Below are 20,784 nucleotides of genomic sequence, written 5' to 3'. Positions count from 1 at the left end.
TACTGGACAACAGCCAAGAGAGCATCAACCCACCAAACTCAAAGTACAAAATTCTTTATTTCTATACAAGTTCAAACCACACAGGGGGAGCCACCGATCAGTATCATCGCATTACACTAGGGTCCACACGTTGTCCTGGTAGAATATTTCCAATATACACATACAACCAGCAGGGATACAAAAGGATGGTACACTAAGGTCATAAGGTCAAGTGTGTGCCCACCCACAGTATACACACCAAATATCAACAGACACAAAGCTTCGCAATGCACGTTATTCAATACTCCACACAATAAATTAACACCAATCATAAATTAGTACATGCAATTCATATCACAAGCTGTACACATAGCGGTAAAATGTAAGCTGATAAATACATGAGAAATGAACGAGATGCTCGAATAACCCCCATTCACACATAAACAAACGCCGGGGGACCATTATAATTCAAATTCATAAGGACTCATAAATCTCACAGTACAGAATAAAACCGGTACCTGTGTTCAACATCAGCCCGAAGCCGCAAAGTAGCTACTCTCCCTCACGAACACGGCATAACGTTCACCCACGTCCCGACACGGCAGCTTTGGCAAGGAACTCAGCAGTGCCCCCTCTAAACATCAAACACTCCCTCTTATAACATCCTGCATTCAACACCGAACACGTGTGTGCAATTAAGCACCTTCACCATACGTCATTGCCCCGCCCCCCTTCCGTAGAGCTACGACACCTGTCACACACCACTTCATCAGAGAGAGAGAGAGAGAGAGAGCGAGAGAGAGAGAGAGAGAGAGAGAGAGAATTAAATCATTTAAAAGATCGTAGTGACCAATAGACAAATGTATTAATGTTTGTGATACACCTGCACTGAGCTCTGTCCTTGAAATCACTTCATACAGACTATACAGATACATGACAAAATCTAGCACGTGGTATTTTAACAGTCAATCGCCATGATGTCAAATGTAACAATCAACATTATAAATATAATGTCCAATTGAACAGACGTGACATTTAAAACACAAAGATTCATTTAAATGATTTCAAATGAAAAATAATTTATTTGAAAGTATAGTTAACAAGGTTTCACAACGAAGTGCTACATATTGTGCTGGCTAGGCCTTGGATTAATAATCATCCAGGGTTCTCAAGTTTTATCAAAAGCTTGGAGTGAGATCACGTGAGGTTAGGGGAGGAGCCCTAATGGAACCCCACCCCCAATTTTACCCATCGTTCATAATTAACCAGCACAAATTACATGTAGCATTATTAATGTCACTACAAAGACTATTAATACAGTATATCATTTTAAATGAAATGATGAAGAAATACATTTTAATTCCTTCCCATATCGTTTAACATTTCCCTTAGTTTTGTTTTGACTGCATCAGTATGTATATTGTATTATATTACATTTTCTTGCCTAAAATGTTAGACGAGCTTTCTTCCAACTTACCTCCATCACGACGTGGATTCGCGTGATATTGTTGGTTACCTAGTAACGAACGTCCGGTGGCCGAGAATGTACCGTCAACTTCCGTGCGTTCGCGCATCTATGTTGCCTAGTAACGAACGCAATCTGGCCGAGATGCGTGCTGGCGGCAGGAAACTTCACTTTATGTGCCTGCGCCTCGTATACAACGTTATATATAAAGCTTGCAGGACAACCTGGTTGGCATTACCTTGTCGGCGTGAGAAATACACGGTGTGGCGTTTGAGCGTGTGAACTGGTTGAATTGCGTGTGTCTCACGGCCAATGCGTGAGACTTGAGAACCCTGAATCATCCCATAGTCACTAAATCAACATAAGACTGCAGGTCGTGCTACAGTTTCGTTAAACAATATACTCGTTTTACAGCATTAGATGCTTATATTGTGGCTATATAGTGCATTCGAGACTATTCGGCAACATTAACTTTCCGATAGAAATTTTCACAGTTGTTTTAAAAATATGATTCACATATGACAGTCTACTCACACTCTTATTGTCGTCCATACTTCAGAAAAACACACAGATGCACAAACACTTCGGTTGTCGCCAGTGGTCCCCCCAGAACATTTCCATAGGGGTGGCCACTAGGAGGCTACAGCAAAATCTTGGGGTGGCACCAAAAACAAACCAAAAATTCAGTGTAATGTGTGTTATACGTGTTTACGTTTGTTTCTGGTTAATGTAACAATATGAATTTTGCAGTCCGTAACTTTTTTTGCTAAAACATTTTCCAAAATAAATGTGTCGCCTGTGAAGATGCAGCCGGTGGCAGATCGTTTGTAGCCTCTTCTTTGCAGCAGCTGGAATGTAATTAATACAGTAGACTACTGTATGGCATACATACCGTTAACTTTTGTCGTCTCTCCAAAAAGTGAAGACAGATGCTCTCCAGAGTCTTGTGATCGAATCAGTCAGTCCTGCTTCTTGCACTTGCACTGACTGAGGACGCAATAGGAGAGGGGGAGCGGCAGTGAAACAGCTACTCTGGTGGCGCCAATCAATCTACAACTTCTTTTTTTGTGGCTTGCAGTGGGTGTTGCATCTTATTTCACTTCACGAACTATTGTGAATTTATATTATGTATTCAAATTAATAGTTCCCACTGCAAAATCATACTGGGGTGGCCACAGTTTATACAGTGGTGGGTGGCCACCCCTGGTCACCCCTTAGGGGCGCCCCTGGTTGTCGCTAAAAACCTTGGGTCCAAAAAATGCGGTCCTGAAAGTGCAGCCTCCCATCTCTTTGATAAGAGTAGCTCTGGTTATACGCTCAAGACAACTGAAAAACGACGTCAAAAGAAAACAACAGGAATGCTAATCGAGCTTGGCAACTATGTGTACAGGCATTCTGTTACAGGTAAATACATGTCACAGCATAGTTACAGCGCTGTTGAACTGTGAGTGAATTGCTCTGATTCTGAAGTAACGTTAGTAGGCAAGCTCATTTTGTTTTGCAGAAGTCATATTACATTCTGCTTGATCAATCATGATCTTAGATATTTATCAACCAAATATTCTTTCAAGCCACTTGAATGAAAAGCTCAAGGAATTTTTCATTAAAAGAATTGTTAATCGAGACCTCTTCTGGAATCTCCATTCACCAGGTTTGGCTGTGTTATCTCTTGCGTCCTTAAAAACACCATGGAAATATTGTTTTCATTTTTATTCGGTGGCTGTGAGTGTTCCACGTATGTTGCCACATGTGCATTTCAGATCCTGTACAAACACAATGAAAACAATCACATACATCAGACTAATGTTCTTATAAGACAGTACCCCAATCCGGCCAAGTATCTATTGCAGCGATCTTTTAGCATTTGGCATTCTGAGCATTATTTTTGGACCTGTTGCAATTCTACAAAATTTGTACAAACTACACATCAGTGAACTTGTCTATATTTGGTATGGTACTGTGATGATACACATACAGTATTGTTAGATACTTTGTGGAATGTTATAATGATTTGACAATGTTTAAAACCCATTTAATGTTTATTGTATTATAGCCTAAACGTGACTTTGAAAGGATTGATCAATGTGAAACTTTCAAGATGAATGATCTCATAGTGTGTTATTGTGTTAAATAGCCGTCCAGAGACACGTTTTAAGATCTCCTGGATTCTATGATTGTATAATAACAGTTATTCATTTCTGTATATGTAACAATGCACACGAAAAGCAGTGACAGCTTATAAGTAGCAGATCATCGCCAGTACATTTCATCAAATCTTTTTACCTTATTAAAAGCAAAACTGAACAGCCATTTTAGGGTTTGGGTCTTTTATTTAATTAGTTTGGATATACATATTTTTCTTAAATAATTTTCTTATCTGTTCAAAAGACGACAATTAACTTGGGGAATCTTACAAAAATATAAAGAGAATTACTAGTGCTGTATGCAACATATACAACAGGAAAGTATTTTACATAAACGCAAATCATTACGTTTAAGAATAAAATCAGTTAACACCAAACAAAGGTAGGCTAATCACAGAAGTCCATACGTGTAAAAAATAAAATCACACTTTAGCTCCACTTTAATAACATTCCATGACTTTCAAGACATTTCAAAAATTCCTCCATTCACAACTTTTCATTTTCACTTCCCTCATTTCTCAGATAATCCATCTCAACACAGGAGGTATATCTGATGTCTGGTAATCTGTTATGAAATACTAATGGATTTGGCAGTTATTACCTTGTGTTATTTGTATCGTTCTATTGAACACATCCGCACTAACGTACGGTAACCGTGTTCCTTTCGTTTCAACTGGCAAGTATTTCCTCTCAGAACTCACATGCATGTGCCATTACATACTTTTCCATTTTTTCCAGTCCCAGTCACCAGAAGTTTCCCCGACACATACGATTACAAATATTTTTAAAGCCAAAACAAAGATTTTTTAAATGAGGTAAGAGATCAAAATGTACAGCTTTTACAGAATTCAATTTATAGTCCATAAGACAGAAATAAAGTACTAACGCGTCCACAACGCCTGACTGCTTAGTCAAAATAACCCTTTCAAAAAGAAGAAACCATGTCAGAAAAGAATGTGTTTTCTCCCTGCTGTACGAAAGCATTCGTGTATAACACATTAAAGAGGAAATGGGTTTGCTGGAGGTCACAAAAGTTCCGGTTGGTAATCAAGATGTTGTATGAGACTAACTGGCTCCAAAAAAGAACAAATTACTCATTACTTACGAAACCAAAGGTTTCCCAACTATACAATCTGAAAGTTTATCAGATGATTGGACATGCTTTAGATGATGATAATGCCATGAGGTAAAAGAACTTTGCTTCCTCGAGATGACCTTTTCAGATTGTTAATGGCGGCGTGATAAAATCTCTCACAAAACCACCATCTGGCATTTCAATTCCAAAAATCTCCCCCAAAATGTGCTGAATCGTCCCTTTGAATACATGCTTAATCACCTGCAACTTCCTGTATACTTTCTTACATTTCTTGTCATTCTTTAACCGGCTTTGTGACTGCAGATCATTTTTTACCGTAATCGCTTAAATCCGTAACCTTTTTGGTTAAAAATGACCAATAATCTATTACTGAGCAAGTACGTAAATCAGGCTTAAAAACTGCCGTCTGACTCACAATGGGAGGTTTATAATAATGATTTATGTGTTAAGCTGTTAAGTACAATTTTGCCGGGACATTTCAGTGAGGCTTCCTCATATGTAAAGATTTGTATGTAAAGTAACCTGCAATTTTATGTTATAAACTGAGATGGTGTTTTAAAGGTCCAGTGTGTAATTTTTGGATCTATTGACAGAAATGCAATATAATATACATAACTATGTCTTCAGAGGTATAATGAAGCGTTTTTAGTAGTTTAGAATGAGCTTCTTCTATCTGCAAACACCGCGGGTCCCCTTACACGAAATCCACCATGTTGTTTCTACAAACTGCTCTACAGAGCACGTCTTGTAAATATGTTATCTTCATACACTGGACCTTTATAGCAAAAGTTACGGATTGCAGCTTTAAATTATTATGGATCCTTGGGCCGTTGGGCGGTTTCTAAAATTCTTGTGCAATAATTATTCCACATGTTCTGAGGTACCAACAGAAAGGGGGAAATATTTAAGGTTGAGTTTCCCTTTCTTTTCATTTGAAAGAATCTTTGGTCCAACCTGTCAAGTGCTCCTACTCATTTACTTGCTATTATTCAAACCAAGACATTTATAGAAAAAAAGCTGTAAGTGCAACTCATACACAGTTTGTATTTTCTCACATTGAGCACTACTAATGCCCACATATAATCTGCACTGGATTTTTATAACCTTAAAAGATTTGCCAAAAATAAGGTTTGTCCTAAAAAGCAATTTACTGGAATTTAGCTAATTCCAAATTTCAGTACCTCATACAAACAGAAAGATAGACAATTTCATGTAATTTAAAATGTGCAAATGATGAGGGATGTGTCGAATTTTGTAAATGACATTTGGTTGAATTCTGCAGAATCTGTGCAGGCCTGCATATAAACAAATAAAAAACGTCAAGCCATCTGCTCTTTCCACATGTCTGGTATGACTGGATATTAAAATAAAAAGAACACAAATATACAAAAATACACCAATGACACAGAACACACAAATATACTGCAAAAGCTGCACACAGACAGCTTACCCTCACTTCCACTTTCAAGTACCAACCTGACTGATTGCGAACAAACAAAATGAAGACTTTCCTTTCATCTTTCTTCCTTTAAAGTCTCTAGCCATTCATTTTTATCAGGGCTTTGGTAACAGAAGTCCAAGCACTTTCACTGCATTAGGCAACGGGAGTTTGTGGATTTTTGGAAAGATAACAACCTTCTGGGGTCTCAGAGGTCTTCTGTGTAAATGATACAAGGACTGTTGTCCTCCGTGGATTCCAGCCTGACCGTGGACACGAACCGTCGCTGTCCGGCTCCGTTTTTGTTACCGTTGTAGTTTAGCGTGGTGCGGTACGTATTCCGAGCGTGCTTGGGGAACACGATGGCTGTGCTTTGGAAGTGTATCGGCCTGTGCCGTAGCTCGAAGTGAACCTCTGTCTTGTAGCTGCGCCACGTGCAGTTCTGAACTGCCACAACTGTCTCGCTGAAGGACGTGGCGGTCGGGACTTGGGCGCAGAACACCTCGTCACGAAAATGTCTGTCTGAAGCGTACTTCACTGTCGAGTTAAACCTGACAGTGGTCAGATGACACAGATTTAACAGTCAAACATTGCTTAACTGAGAGGACGTACATTTTCTAACATTAATGGTTAATTGGAGGAGTGTGACAAGACACTTATTCAACGCGACTGAGTTCACGAGAACGATACATTTTTTTTTTTAAGAAATCCTCAATGAAGAATATATATATATATAGGGATTTTTTTTAATAACACAAAATGCAAAGAAATGTAGGTATTGTAAAATCATCTTAAACAAATTAAACTTAATTTTTAAGGAATCATATTATGCAGTAATAAACAATATGTAAACACTGCTAAATGTTTTGTCACAAATTCAACTGACAGGCAGTAACTGCTCTAAATGTATGCTTTGTTTTCTTAGGTGCAGCTTGTGGTTGCTTCTCTATATGCTTTTGCATAGTGCTCGTGTTAGCAGAGCTGGCAATCATATCACACTGTCAATCCTCCTTCCTCCACTGACTGAACCCTCATAGCCTTCAGAGAAACAGTGAAAACTACATGTTTTATGCTAACATTGCACATGTGTAAGGGACAGGTTATCCGTTTTTGAAGAGGTTTGCCTGTGAATGTATTTGAAATAACGTAATATGAACTTGCAATTGCTATGTTCAGAAGCATGAACCACGTAAACATCGCTTATGTTTGAGGTGGGTTGCACAGGTTAAATTTAGGGAGCATATGTGTTGCAGTTTCGAGCCCATCACTCCATCTTGCCAATTGCGTGAGGGTATTGTGTTCTCGCGAGACACAACGGCTGTCGCGAGATCTTGTCACACCCCTAGTTAATGGTGATATATAACTTCACTTACTTGATCTCTTTTTCTGGTTTGGGGTTGACCTCAATGCTCTCTCCATAGACCACAGGGTACATGCGCGATTTAGCATCTTGACCTTGCGAATTCAGCAGCAAGTACGGCAGCTACAGAGGAAGACATTGAAAGACAGGTATTAGCTTGCCATTCTGCTAACGTTCAGTATAGACCACTTCGCAACATGTGAACGCTGGTCCAGAAGCACTTATGGTTCAATTTTTTATTTGATTCAATTTTTATATATATAGCTAAATCTTAAAGATATTTGTTTAACATTTTGATTTGGTTATACATGTTCTGCTGGTTGTACTTTGTTCAAACGTTTGTGTCAAATCTTAAACAGGAAGTTCTTCTGGACCAGCTTTGAACAAGCATTGTTTCCATTTAACGAAGTGATCTATACAATGAAATAGAAAAATGTAGGTAGAATACATTATGAAAAGCATGATTCACAAATCATTTGCCAAGGTTTTACCCTTTGTCCGCAAAGAAGTTTACAATTTAACTCGCGCCGCCTTCACATGCTCCCGGAAATTTGATAATTCCCACTTTAACCCTGAAATCCTTTATGGAACGGTGCCCTTTTAATGTAACAGACACTGGTAATGTTTTATTGCTACTAAGTCAATAGTAACATGAATGTTTTAATGTTCCTTAATACTTTTATTGTCACTAAATCCAGTCGTTACTTCCACGTTTGTGGTGGGAAATATACCAAGTGTCTTGACAACCATATAACAAACAATGTAGCCATTTCAGAAACACGGTTCAGCTTAAACCCGGACTTTGCCTTAGTTGAATTAAGATATTTATGTCTAAATTCTTTAGAAGAATACATTTCAGTTTTGCATCTTGAGACAAAAACAATGGCACTGAAAAGATATTTCTGGGCAAGTTATTTTCAGTGCAGACAGCTCACACATTTATTTTAGTCTGGGACTAGCCTTAATCCTTGTCTGTGAAACCGGGCCAAAATGTCAATCTATAGCAGTCATCTCACACACGCTCTCAGTAACATTTATGTAATTGATCTTTTGCCGCTATATCCTCTACTAGAGCACCAAGCCACCAAACGCGCTTCGTTTTAACCCTTTCTGCTCCAACCGCGCTGCTTCTCTCCCACCAAACACACGCCGCATGAAGGGCAGCAGACACGGCAGCAAACCCAGGCTTGAGTCTCATAATCGAATGTATTATGTATTATTCATTTCAAGTATTAATAAAATAAAGATTTCAATCTTTAAAAGGTAATATTAAGTCAATATTGAAGATATTTATTTTTTCTCACTTTTATGTAGAAAACAGTAAAAAGCCTTTAGCTGGGTTTTCACAAGCAGGTTCATATTTTATAATAAACAACTGTTCTAACTGGGAAATTATTTGAAGATAGAAGTAGTTCTTGTATGAATGGCATAGAAAGGCTAATTGTATAAGTCAATTTGTTTTCTGTCTATGATGAGAGCATTTTAATTGTTACATTACATTTGTTATTTGTATGCTGTCTAGGTTTTTAATTCACAGATATTAATGATCAGACTATGATTAAGAGAGCATTTTCCATCCACAGAGCCTACAATACATACTGTACACACACAGTGTGATGTCAACATATAAAATTAATGGCCTGATAAAAGATCATATATTTTATATATATAGCCAAGAGGACTAAATTGATTAAATATTTATTTATTTAAAAAGAAACATATTGTCTGGACCTCCGTTTGAAAGAAAATATAAAGACCGGTCCTCTTGGAACTTTAATTGAATACCCCAGATCTAAATCAAGAGTCTTTTTAACTGATTTCAACAGCAGGCTATGACACAAGCAGATTATATTTTGAAGCAGTGCAGTCTGTGTGAATGTGCTTTGTCCCTGTGCTGATATATTTGGAGGTCAGACAAACGGCAACAATTCTACAGAGCGTGTGGGAACACAGATCAGTCTGTGCGTCTCCACCTGCTCCAGTCATCAGCAGCGCACACACCATGTGCACACTCAGCACCTTCCTCAGCCTCCAGCACGTGCTCATCTTTATCTCTGAAACATTAGTTAAATGAACTTCTAAGCAATGTATCCTCGTCCAGTCAGACGTGACCTTTTCAACTCGCAGATCCTGTTAAGCGAGAAAATCTACAGGCATGTCCACACTGGTCGCTGGCTTATATATAAGCTGCATTTTTAGCTCTGTGTGAACCTGTTTCATGAAGAAACTGTTATTCTGCGTGAGCGGAACAGTAAAGCAGTTTTACACATAGTAACTAGTAGCAAGTTTTCATTGTATCACATTGTCAACTGTTGCTTTAAAGGGTATTTGAGAAGTTACATCTTAGCCTCCTTAACAATTGCTTACCAAGGTCATTTTGGAAGTACTGCAAGAAGAAATGTCCCCTTAGGTTCAAACAGGTGTCATCCTAACATTTGACTGGAAAGTGTATAATTTTGCTTTGTGTTGATGATTTAAAGGGATATTCCAGCCTAAAAACTGTAAATGTAGTCAATTATTGAGTTTCCCTCGTGTCATTAAAACCTGTATTTAACCGCTTTCTTGAGAAATGTCTCTGCGGATTTGAGTCCATACAATGGAAGTCAAAGGAGTTCAATGTTTGGTGACCGACATTCATCAAAATGCCTTCTTTTGTGAAAAGAAAGTCATACAGGTTTGGAACGACATGAAGGTTAGTAAATGATGACAAAATGATGAGAGAGGGAGGTTTGACTCACATTCAGCAGTTAGTAAATGTATGCAGTGATGAGTTTGGAAATCTCCTATGAATGCAAAACAGGCACGCCAACACTAAATGATTCATTTTCTAACATACATGCTGTTTGTGAGACGTTTCCAGCCACCTCCTGCTGTCCAATAGACGTGATCCAACATGAGAAAGATTGTGTTCTTAAACATGTGTCTGTACCCATATGTATGGAAGAGAGAAAGTACAGTACTAGAGTATTTCTTCTCTATTCCTAGTGTTAAGTCCAGGATGGATACTGTGTCCACTGTGCCGTTACACAATGTGCCACCAAGCACAAACCCAGGAGACACAGTCACATGACAGTCAGTCATCCACGCACATGAACCCACAGCAGGGACACGCTGGTCCATTTGAGCAGGTGAAGTTGTCCTGTATCAAGGTTAGGAGTTATTACTCATATCAGTTCCAGCGTAATATTCGGTTACATTAGCGGTTCTAAAGAGGTACTGAATTGGTCAGAGTGGTTTCTAAATTGACATCTATTGGACTTTATTTTGACAGCTATCTGCATTCACCCATTATAACTTCCATATAAATAGACATTTTTGGATTAAATCCCAACAAAATTATTCTGTTGCCGTTTTGCCCTTGTATCGCCATTCCCACGGTATGCTGCTCTTTCTCTCACTCTCTCTCTCTCACTCTTGGCTTTGTTTCAGATACTGTAGAGGTATTTTGTGGTTTGGTTGCTGTGGTCGTCATGTTTACATTTACATTCATACATTTAGCAGACTTTAATTCGAAGAGACTCGCAGTTCCTTCCAGGTACATTCTGTTCGGTGCATTTCCTGAGAATCGAACCCACAACTTTGGCATTGCTTGCGCCAAAAAGAGCTTGAAGTTCTAGCGTTTTTTTCATCGGATCAAAGGGTATTTTTCGTGACGATCCTTACAATAACACTGAACTGTTTATTGTGTTTACCATAATATTGTTTGGTTTGCTTAATTTCTTTAGGTGATATTTTACCCATAGCTCTGCACCCTTTGCTTCTTTAATTCAAATTGATAGTTCACCCTAAAATGAAAATCCTGTCATCATTTACTCACCCTAATGTCATTTCAAACCTGTTTGACTTTGTTTCCTCCACAGAACACAGCTGAAGATATTTTTAACATTGTTGTTTACTGGCACCCATTAAAATCACCCATTGATTTTGTGTCCATCCAATATAATTGAATGGGTACCGGCACTATTCTGTTACCAACATTCTTCAAAATATCTTCTTCTGTCTTCTGTGGACGAAAGAAAGTCATAAAGGTTTGAAATGACAAAAGGGTTAGTAAATGATGACAGCATTTTCATTTTTGGGTGAACTATTACTTGAAGTATAACCGAGTAATCAGATTCTTATGCAATCGACTGCAACAGTCCGTGTCAGATCTGCCCCTCAAAAATAGATGGGATCATTTTGTTTTTACATGGCTTACAAAAACACCTCTCAAAACATTTGGCTACATAATGAGAGGAAAACTGATGCAGGCAGACACGTCTTCTGCAAACATGTATGTTGCATACACCGAATACACATGCTGGGACACAACAAGCGGAAAATGCAACGTGCACCAAACAATGATGGCTTTGTATGCTCGCTTTTTCTTTTTTTCTTCTTCGGGAGAGCATTTGGTCTTCATATATTGCATGTTAACTGCAGGGTCGACCACATTTGTATACATTTAAGTAATATGATTTTGAAAATGGCTTTCAGCGCAGAATTCTCAGAAGGGTTGCTGTGAGAGCTTTCCAATGTGTTAAAACCCTTAGAGCAAACAATATGTTGCACAGATAATCTTTTCTATTTTACTGAGGTAAAGTAGGTGGTTAAGCAACGTTTGTCTGAACATTAGAGCAGTTTCCAAACAAGTGCAAGCATGTTTGTCAAACAGGCAAATAAGGAGTGTCTAAGTGATCATTTATACTATCCAGAATGCCTTTGGATAGCAGCTTTTTGCGGCGTGCTTGGGCAAGGCACTTGTGCCGCACAATAGCTCTAAATTCAAACGGCCATAAACTCGGCTCAGGCCCTGGAATCTGTTTTATAAATGACGCTGTGTTGTTTTGACACAAGTTGAACTGTCGATGAGCTCTTGAGGGAAAATATGATTTCCTACCCTAGTAAACGCATGCAGTATGAAGTGTTGGAAGCGGTTCCTAAGCGACTCCAAATTTAAGTTTAGTAGTTACTCATACTGTAATGTCAGGTTCAGAAAGTGTTAGGTTAGTGTGCTACAGTATGTAACCTTTCAGAGATAGAAATAAGATCCTAAGTTATGCCCAGTCTGTTGATCTATGCGTGTTGTATTGTACTGTAACATGAATTCCATGCTGTCCAGTACTATATGTGTGTCTCTTTGCAGAGCTTGTTTGTGTGTATGTGCTGTAAAAGGTTGCTATGAGGAAGGAGGGACAGAGAGATCGGTTACAGTTTCCTTATTCAAGTTCACCAGACACAAGGTCAACTTGTTTACATAAACTGTATCTCTATCTCTCTCTCTCCCCCCCCACCTTACATCTTCTGGTCATGAGAGCGAGTCTCTAGAGCAGTGGTTCTTAACCTTGTTGGAGGAACTGAACCCCACCAGTTTCATATGCGCATTCACCGAACCCTTCTTAATTGGAAAAATAAAATATGATTTTTTCAAATTCAAACTTAGGTATATATTTTACTGGTGCACAAAATTAACCGTGCATCAACATCACTGTGTTTTAAAGAACAAAACCATTAAAAATGTTTCCATCTTCATGCAGCTTAAGGAAGTGTTCTCTTAGTTTTGCCGGTGCTAGACTAGAATTGCTCAACTTGGCATTGCAAATCATGCAGTTAGGACGCTGACTGGGACTCCATCACGTTCCGTTATACATGTGAATCCATATTGTACATATTCGTCCGACCAAATTCTTTTTTTGCTCGACATAGTTAGTATGAAGGGATTAAAATATTAAGAAAGAAATCACACGACGTACCATCACGACAGTCACAAGTCGACTACTGGGCGCACCAAATTCCCTGCAGCACAGATAGGCCAAGCGATGTTGCGTGATCACCTGCAGCCAATGATGGCCAATCGGGGTGTGTCATCACAAATCATATGAGTCAGCGTGTGTCTTGACCTCCGCCGAACCCCTGAGACTGACTCACCGAACCCCTGGGGTTCGATTGAACCAAGGTTAAGAACCACTGCTCTAGAGGGACGGCCACCTGAAGCTCTGTATTTCAGTACATTGTTTGATTTCTTCTAATTATTACATTACCACCAGGTGTTAACAGTGTCTGTTTTAAAAAAAAGCATCATCATAACCCTCATAACAATGCTACAATTAAAGAAAAGATAATTGACAAATATTTAAAACTGAAGAAGATAAAGCATATATTAATCTATCGTGTTCTTCAAACTTACAACTCTTTGACAGTGGCATACAACACGTGGCAATAAAGCTTCTTTAAATGGTACCTTTAACATCCACAGAATTGTTCTATTGCACAAAAAGTGTGTCTGTAATGAATCTTTGACTCAAAGGTTATTTGGTGGGAACCAAAAATGTTTCTTCTATGTCATTGCTGCATAGAAGTGTATCTCAGCCCTAAAGCTCCAAATACCAAACCGCTAGTTTACATATAGTGAAACCTGCTGTCCGAATATTACACAACATGATTTACACAAACAGACCATGTTCCTGTGTCAACATCCTTTGTAGGTCTAGTGCGCTAACCCTAAAATCAAAAGGCACCGACTGACCCATAAGAATGTTGTTCCACTGCCAACAAAGGAAGATGATTCTGAAACATGCCCTGCTTGCGTAAACATCACCTCTGGATCTGATGTTTCATTAGACGAATGCATACCAGTTTGCCCTCACGGCTCTCCTTTCTGTTGTATCCCTGCAGCTCGGTTGGCGTGGAACAGCTCCCCGAGCGCGACTCAATGATCCCCGGCGACAGAGAGCAGAAGGGCGGGCTGGGGCTCGGGGGGAGTCCTGAATCCGGACTATCGAGCAGTCCCTCCCGGTTCTTTCCTTTCAGACTCTCATCCATTGCTTGCAAATGTAAGTGGCCCACCATTTCTGGAAGAGCGCAAATCTAAAACCAGGCGAACTGACTCCAAAGAGACGCGCGGTATAAAGTTAAAATCCCATATCAGAAGCCGGTGCTCCAACAGATGTCTAAAACAACATAAACACAATAGACATTGAATATTACACAACATTGCGTAAATAATGACTGTGCCATAAAATACCAAGCGGGGTCGTGCGTATACCCTTCGAGGTCCATTGTGACGCGTGCACACGCAAATGATGCTCCAAAGGATTCAATTATCACGCTTATTTGTACACGTTCACGAAAATTAGCTGTGGTTTTACTAAAGTAAACCTAGTTTAACATTGATATTTGTTATTAAACTACACGGCAATGACTCCAAACTAACGTTACGTCAATGCAAAACGATCATCAATCCAGCAGAAAACACGGCAACACGCTTTTACTATAGTAAAATGTTTACTTTTCACAAAAGGTGACGCTTTATCATACACATTAGACAAACTGCCGTTAAATTAAATGCTATAATAAAAAACACTGTACAAGGAGACGGAATATGAACTTCAGCGAGTTCGTGTTAACTTCACCTTTAAATTGCGCGATCCCAGCTCTGGTTAAATCACTTAATTCATGATCTCAGGTGAGTAAAATCCACAACACACGCGATTACTTCCACAGCAAAGTGTTGCAAAAAGGTTAAATTCACAGAAGTGTGTCAGTAGTTTCCAGCTCGTTCAGTTAAAACAGCGCCCGGCTCATCTGTTCGTCTCTTTCCATCAGAAGCGCAGAAGTCTGTGAGCTGAGCGCCAGCAGCCTATCCAGAGCAGCTGAGGAGGGGATGTCGTTACCGCCTTCCGCCAGCAGGGGGCGCGGCAATTGAAAATACTTTGACCTACATTTTGCAAAAGCGGGTCCTTACCAGTGGCGGCGCCAGGGGGGGTCTTGGGGGGTCTCAAGACCCTTCCAAAAAACGCCTTGACCCCTCATTAGACCCCCCACCCCTTCCTGATTAAAAAATATTTGATACATATTAAAATATATATCCGGGATAAAGATTTAAAAATCGTTCTCTTCAAACTACGCAGAACAATAATAATTAAGAATTTAATCGACATATAAAAAAATATAAACATCAGAATCAATGCGACGCCCCATGAACGTTGCTGCCGCTGCGTCTTGCGTCATTGCGTTCAAGGCGCTGTCGCGAGACCGCAAGAGCTGCTACGAACTTTTCTTAAAGCTAAAAATGGATCGTTTTGTTATACCTAAAAAAGGGCGGAAGAGACAGGTGAGCAGATGGAAAGAAATGGCGCCTCATCGAGCGCTACAGCGGGCACAGATGGTGGGAATCCTGACGGCGGAGAGGATTTAACTGGGGATTTAATCCATGGCCCAGCCGAGAAACCAAGACAGCCTCGATTTAAATCATACACGCGTAGTTCGTTTGGATTGTAAATATGTTTTCTGTCATGGGTGTGGCCAGCGCTGCCGCTACCACGCGCTGTGCGTAAGGTACCAAGCGCTGAGGCGACACCAAAATAGCATAATGAAAAACATTTTTTCAAATCTAATATTATTTCATTAGGCTATAGAAAAATGATTAGGTAGGCACATTTTAGCCATGTATATGTAAAAAAAACACGGCCGAACAATCCCATATCACCACCACCCGCCCATGTACGGTCCGCGCGGCAGCGCCGGTTGATGGCGCGTGCGCCTGATGCAGTGTGACAGACGGTAGTCTAGGCAACTTATTTGGAAATGGCCCCGAAAAGACATTAGGAGTCAGGATCAGAGAAAAGAAAGAAGAAGAAACTGCGAGATGATGACCGTGCATCACATGCAGGTATGTCCATGTTTAATTAACTTAAATTCGGGAAATGTGGATGTGCTGCTACTAATTCTGTTTACTGAAGAAAAGTTTGCACTTTCAAATGTGTAGTGTGTGTTGGCTATTCTACATATGTTTACAAAGTCAGCAAAGCTGTGAAGATTTTACTTTCTCTATTTAGTGTTCCTAGGTTTTATACTGCGATGCTGCTATTGTGTTATTGGTATTGAGTTATATGGTAATATAAAAATTTGGTAATAAAAAGTTAAACTGGCAAATTTCAGGGTGGGGGAGGCATCATAATGGAATTATGCTTAGGGCACCAATATGACTAGCAGCGGCACTGGGTGTGGATATGGCAATTAAAGTGCATATTGTTTGCAGACTACAATTGATTAATTAATTAAAAACAAAGTAGTTGATATGCTGTGTTGTTTTATTTGTTTAGTAGCATTAATATGGAGTTATTACCCGTGTCCACTGTATTTTCTGTTGGTTTTCATGAGACCCCCCTTTAAATGACCAGGACCCCCCATTGACCCCCCAATCAAAATTGTCTGGAGCCGCTACTGGTCCTTACAAATTTGTACAATTATAGCTTCGGAGGAGACCGCGGGCATTTGTGTATAACATTTGTGTAAATCCGTTTATAAGTTTGGAAATGTTTTAAACAGACCTGTGCGGCTAAAATAAAGAGTGAAATGTGAGCACTAGAACGTTTTAGTGTAATTGGTCTCAGCATTCTTAGAAAGTGCATTGGGTCGGATTAAGTGTGTCACACTCGTGTAAATTAGGGTAAACAGATTGTTGCATACACAGCTTTCCAATTCTGCCGTGTAATTCCACTGAGCACCGTAAACAATAGTTAAAGTCAGCGTGTTTGAAAGAGTTTGAAGACATGTTTTTAACGTTTTGACCGGTGTTTAGTTGTATTTCAAGTTTGGGCGAAGTTAGGGTGGGTACTTCAACACTTACACAAGTAGTGGGTGGCATCAGTGTTTGCCATGCTCCAAAAACCGACACATAGAGGTCTGACAGACATGAACCTGGTTAAAGAAAAACAAAGTCAGGGAAGAAGATAACAATGTTGGCAGAAAGACCGGGGTAAAGTGTGGAGAGAATTTGGCACTCATTTACAAAACCTGAAGCAGAGCTTGTGCTCATGTGAGCAGATTTTTCTCACATCTCTGATCTTTGTATACTGATTTTGACACAGAAACATGCACATGCATACATGCACACATTTAGACGTGAACAGAACCAGCAAACAGATTGAGTGGTTGATGGTTCAGCAGTTTTCTGACTTTGGTCTGGCAAAATGCCAGAAATCACAGCACAGTGTTTATTGTATGAATGTGGTTTTGCCAAACAAAGGTGCCTTCATTGCACAGAACATAAGTGTTGAGTGTTAGAATACAACTCCCAGAGTTTAAAACTTTACAAACTCATTCGTACACACACACGCACGCACGCACGCACGCACACACCTACACACGCACACGTCTATACACATGAATGTGAATTTCATATTTGAATGTCCACTACTACAATTCTTTGTTAATACTTAAAGTCAGGGGCTGTATATGTTTATATCCTCTGTTTTTGCTATTACCGAACCATTTCATAGACTGGACTCAAGGTAAGCTGGGAAAAAAGAGAGTTTGTCCAATATGACAGTGCAATCCTCTGTATTCTGCAGACCATATGTACACATCTCACACAAACACTGTACAGTTCACTGTGTTTACATAGAGGATTCTCACCTTGACTTTGTTTTTGTGGAGTACACAAAGAATCCACTGTGTATGAACTCTCTTTCTCTTTCCCTCTCTCTCTCTCTCTCTCTCTCTCTCTCTCTCTTTCTCTCTCTCTCTCTCTCTCTCTCCCACGAACACGAACACGCACACACACACACACACACGCACACGCACGCACGTACGCACACACACAGACTCTCTTTTGCGAATATATGTTGTACTGACTCACTTTAGTGATTCATATTGCCTGTCTGAAATGGCGTGTTTGTAAATAGTTTTAAGTGATTACCCTTTCAGGCACCGTGTGGTTTTACTCCCTTTCAAAACCAGACAGACACTTGGTTACTGTGTCATGTGAAGATGTGCCTGATAGAAACACGTTTGATGAATGTTGTTGAGCACAAACACACTCAAGCATCAGCCGATAAACAGGTTGTATCAAAGCAATAACTTCCTTTCTCGTTATCCTTTCCTGGTTTTCACACGTGTTGGTACAGATAATATCACTGTGTATCCTGGCAACCTAATGCATGTGTGGACACTCTGATACACACACGCCGCCAAACCAGCTGTGAAGAGGAGGGTTAAAGTCCAGGTGTGTGTGTACTTCAGTAAATTTCAGTGGTTTTGACAGAACAGCCGTTTGTTTAGTGACGGGCTCTGAGGGAGGAAGCTTATGCGTGTATAATGCAACATTCCAAACCTCATGTTTAGTTTTTAGAGAACAGCTTACCTGACTCCCTTACTTTTAGTTAATCATACACACACAAACATAAACCTGATATTTCTGGAACAGCTTAATACGGCAAGAGTTTCTTGAGAAAAATACTAGAACACATAACATGTACACAGTACACAGAATGTACACAGAATGTTTAGGATTTTAAAATTGTAAAACAAGGAAAAGTTATGTTGTAAAAGAGATATCTAACATTTTGGACTTGGACATTTAGCATGTTATTAGTCTGCTATAATTATTCCGGTTTTGAAAAGGAGAAACACTTATCTGAGAATGCTATTTGTGGATTTCAGTTCAGCCTTTAATACAGTTGCTCCCCATAAACTGGCTCAAAAGCTAGATAGCCTAGGCTTAGGCAGCTCTCTGGGCATATGGATACTGGACTTTCTGAGTTACAGACCCCAGGAAGTCAGGATGGGAAATCTCACATCATCCACTCTCATCTTGAACACTGGGACACCACAGGGGTGTGTTCTCAGTCCCCTACTCTACTCACTGTTCACCAGTGACTGCTACCCCATTCATCCCACAAGTACCATTGTTAAGTTTGCTGACGATACCACCATAGTAGGGCTGATATCAGACAACAGTGAGACAGCCTACAGGGAGAAGATTCAACATTTCACAGATTGGTGCTCCTACACTAATCTGGACCTAAACATCAGCAAAACCAGGGAAATTATTTTGGACTTCAGGAAATCAAAACGTACAGAGCACTCAGCATACATGGAGAGGAGGTAGAGAGAGTGGAGAGCTTTAAATTCCTTGGCCTGCACATCTCAGCCGACCTCACCTGGTCCACACACATCTCCCAGCAGGTTGGGAAAGACTTCACTTTCTCAGGAAGTTGAAACAAACTCGCCTACCTCAAAACCTGCTGACCAACTTCTATAGAAGAGCTGCTAAACTGTATTTCATTGTTCCCTTAACAACGACAATACAGTTCTATTCTATTGTTTTCTATTACAGTTTTTTCAAATTACTTACACACAACGTTTGAAACTATGGCTCCATTTTTCAAAACTCTACACACAAAACCACCAAACACACACACAAAATACAAAATGTCACACACATCTTGCAAAAAGTACAAAGTTATGTTTTGCCTGGGGATCCAATATTTATTTCACTCACTGAAATGCAAATCAATGTATAACCTTTATATATATAAAATTCCGCCCCCTGATTTTTTTACATCAGTTACAGTAAAATAAACCTACCATAAAAATGATAGAGTATTTTCCCAATGTAACATACGTTTTAAATGTTGTGTTCAATGTAAAGATGAGTTTTTTGGGGTTTTTAAGTTTCAAGTTTGTTTTACAATAGCAAACTGAGTTTTTAGCATGTAATGTGTTTTTGGTTTTGCATACTTGCAAGATTAGATATATAAGTGAATGGTTCTACTAAGTGGGCCTCAAGTTTCAATTTTAGTGTCTAAGCAATTTGAAAAAAACTGTAATTGAAAGTTAGAAAATTTTATTTTATCCCATTTTGCACAAACTTATTTTTAAGTATACACTTATTTCTACAGGAAAAACACAGAGAATAGTGTTTTACAGAAACACTAAAGCAAAAAAGAAATAGTACAAAGTTCAATTAAACTCTTTACTCAAATTGTTTTTGTGATAATATTTATACTGTATTACCGCTATCCTTCCAAAACCGCATATCGCTATCTTTTGTGATTTTATTTTTTCATTATTATTAGCAGTGTTGTCCACTATTTTCAATGGAAAGTAGCTAAAGCCTGTCTGAAAAGTCGCTGAATGTCGCCAGATGACATCACGTACTCATTAGCATATCCGTGATGTCATCACGTAGTATATGACAAGAGTACCAGCTAATCGCTTTTTGAAAACTTAGTCACCAAAGGGTTCAATAAAATCTATAGTCACCAAGTTTGCAACATTGATTCGTTTGTTTGTCACTGGGTTTGCAAGAATCTAACCATTAAAAAACGATTTAAAAGTGCTTGTCAATGTTGAAAACACAGTATTTGATCATTTAAAGGTGTTGTGTAATAGTTTTGCAGCATTTATCAATGAGGTTACGAATTGCAACCAACCGCTCACTCCACCCCTCCCCTTCGCAGCACCGTGGAGGCTGAGAGAGGATTAAGAAGTTGTCACCTTTTCGGTTCTTTCCCTGAAAGAGATAACGTATTTACA

General features: G+C 39.3%; 1 protein-coding gene across 1 annotated transcript; it reads right to left on the bottom strand.

The window, feature by feature from the left end:
- Window positions 1-3,758: 3,758 nt before the first annotated feature.
- On the bottom strand, window positions 3,759-15,083 carry rflna (refilin A). Its single transcript, XM_079466750.1, has 4 exons — window positions 14,874-15,083; window positions 14,095-14,411; window positions 7,496-7,605; window positions 3,759-6,673 (listed from the first exon to the last, which is right to left on the bottom strand). The coding sequence occupies exons 2-4, from the start codon at window positions 14,308-14,310 to the stop codon at window positions 6,331-6,333; spliced, it is 669 nt and encodes a 222-aa protein (XP_079322876.1). The 5' UTR covers window positions 14,311-14,411; window positions 14,874-15,083; the 3' UTR covers window positions 3,759-6,330.
- Window positions 15,084-20,784: the final 5,701 nt, after the last annotated feature.

Source organism: Barbatula barbatula (genome assembly GCF_947034865.1).
Source record: "Barbatula barbatula genome assembly, chromosome: 11".
Classification (NCBI taxonomy): domain Eukaryota; kingdom Metazoa; phylum Chordata; class Actinopteri; order Cypriniformes; family Nemacheilidae; genus Barbatula; species Barbatula barbatula.
The sequence above is the reverse complement of the archived record's forward strand: the minus strand, read 5'-3'. Positions and strand labels throughout refer to the sequence as shown.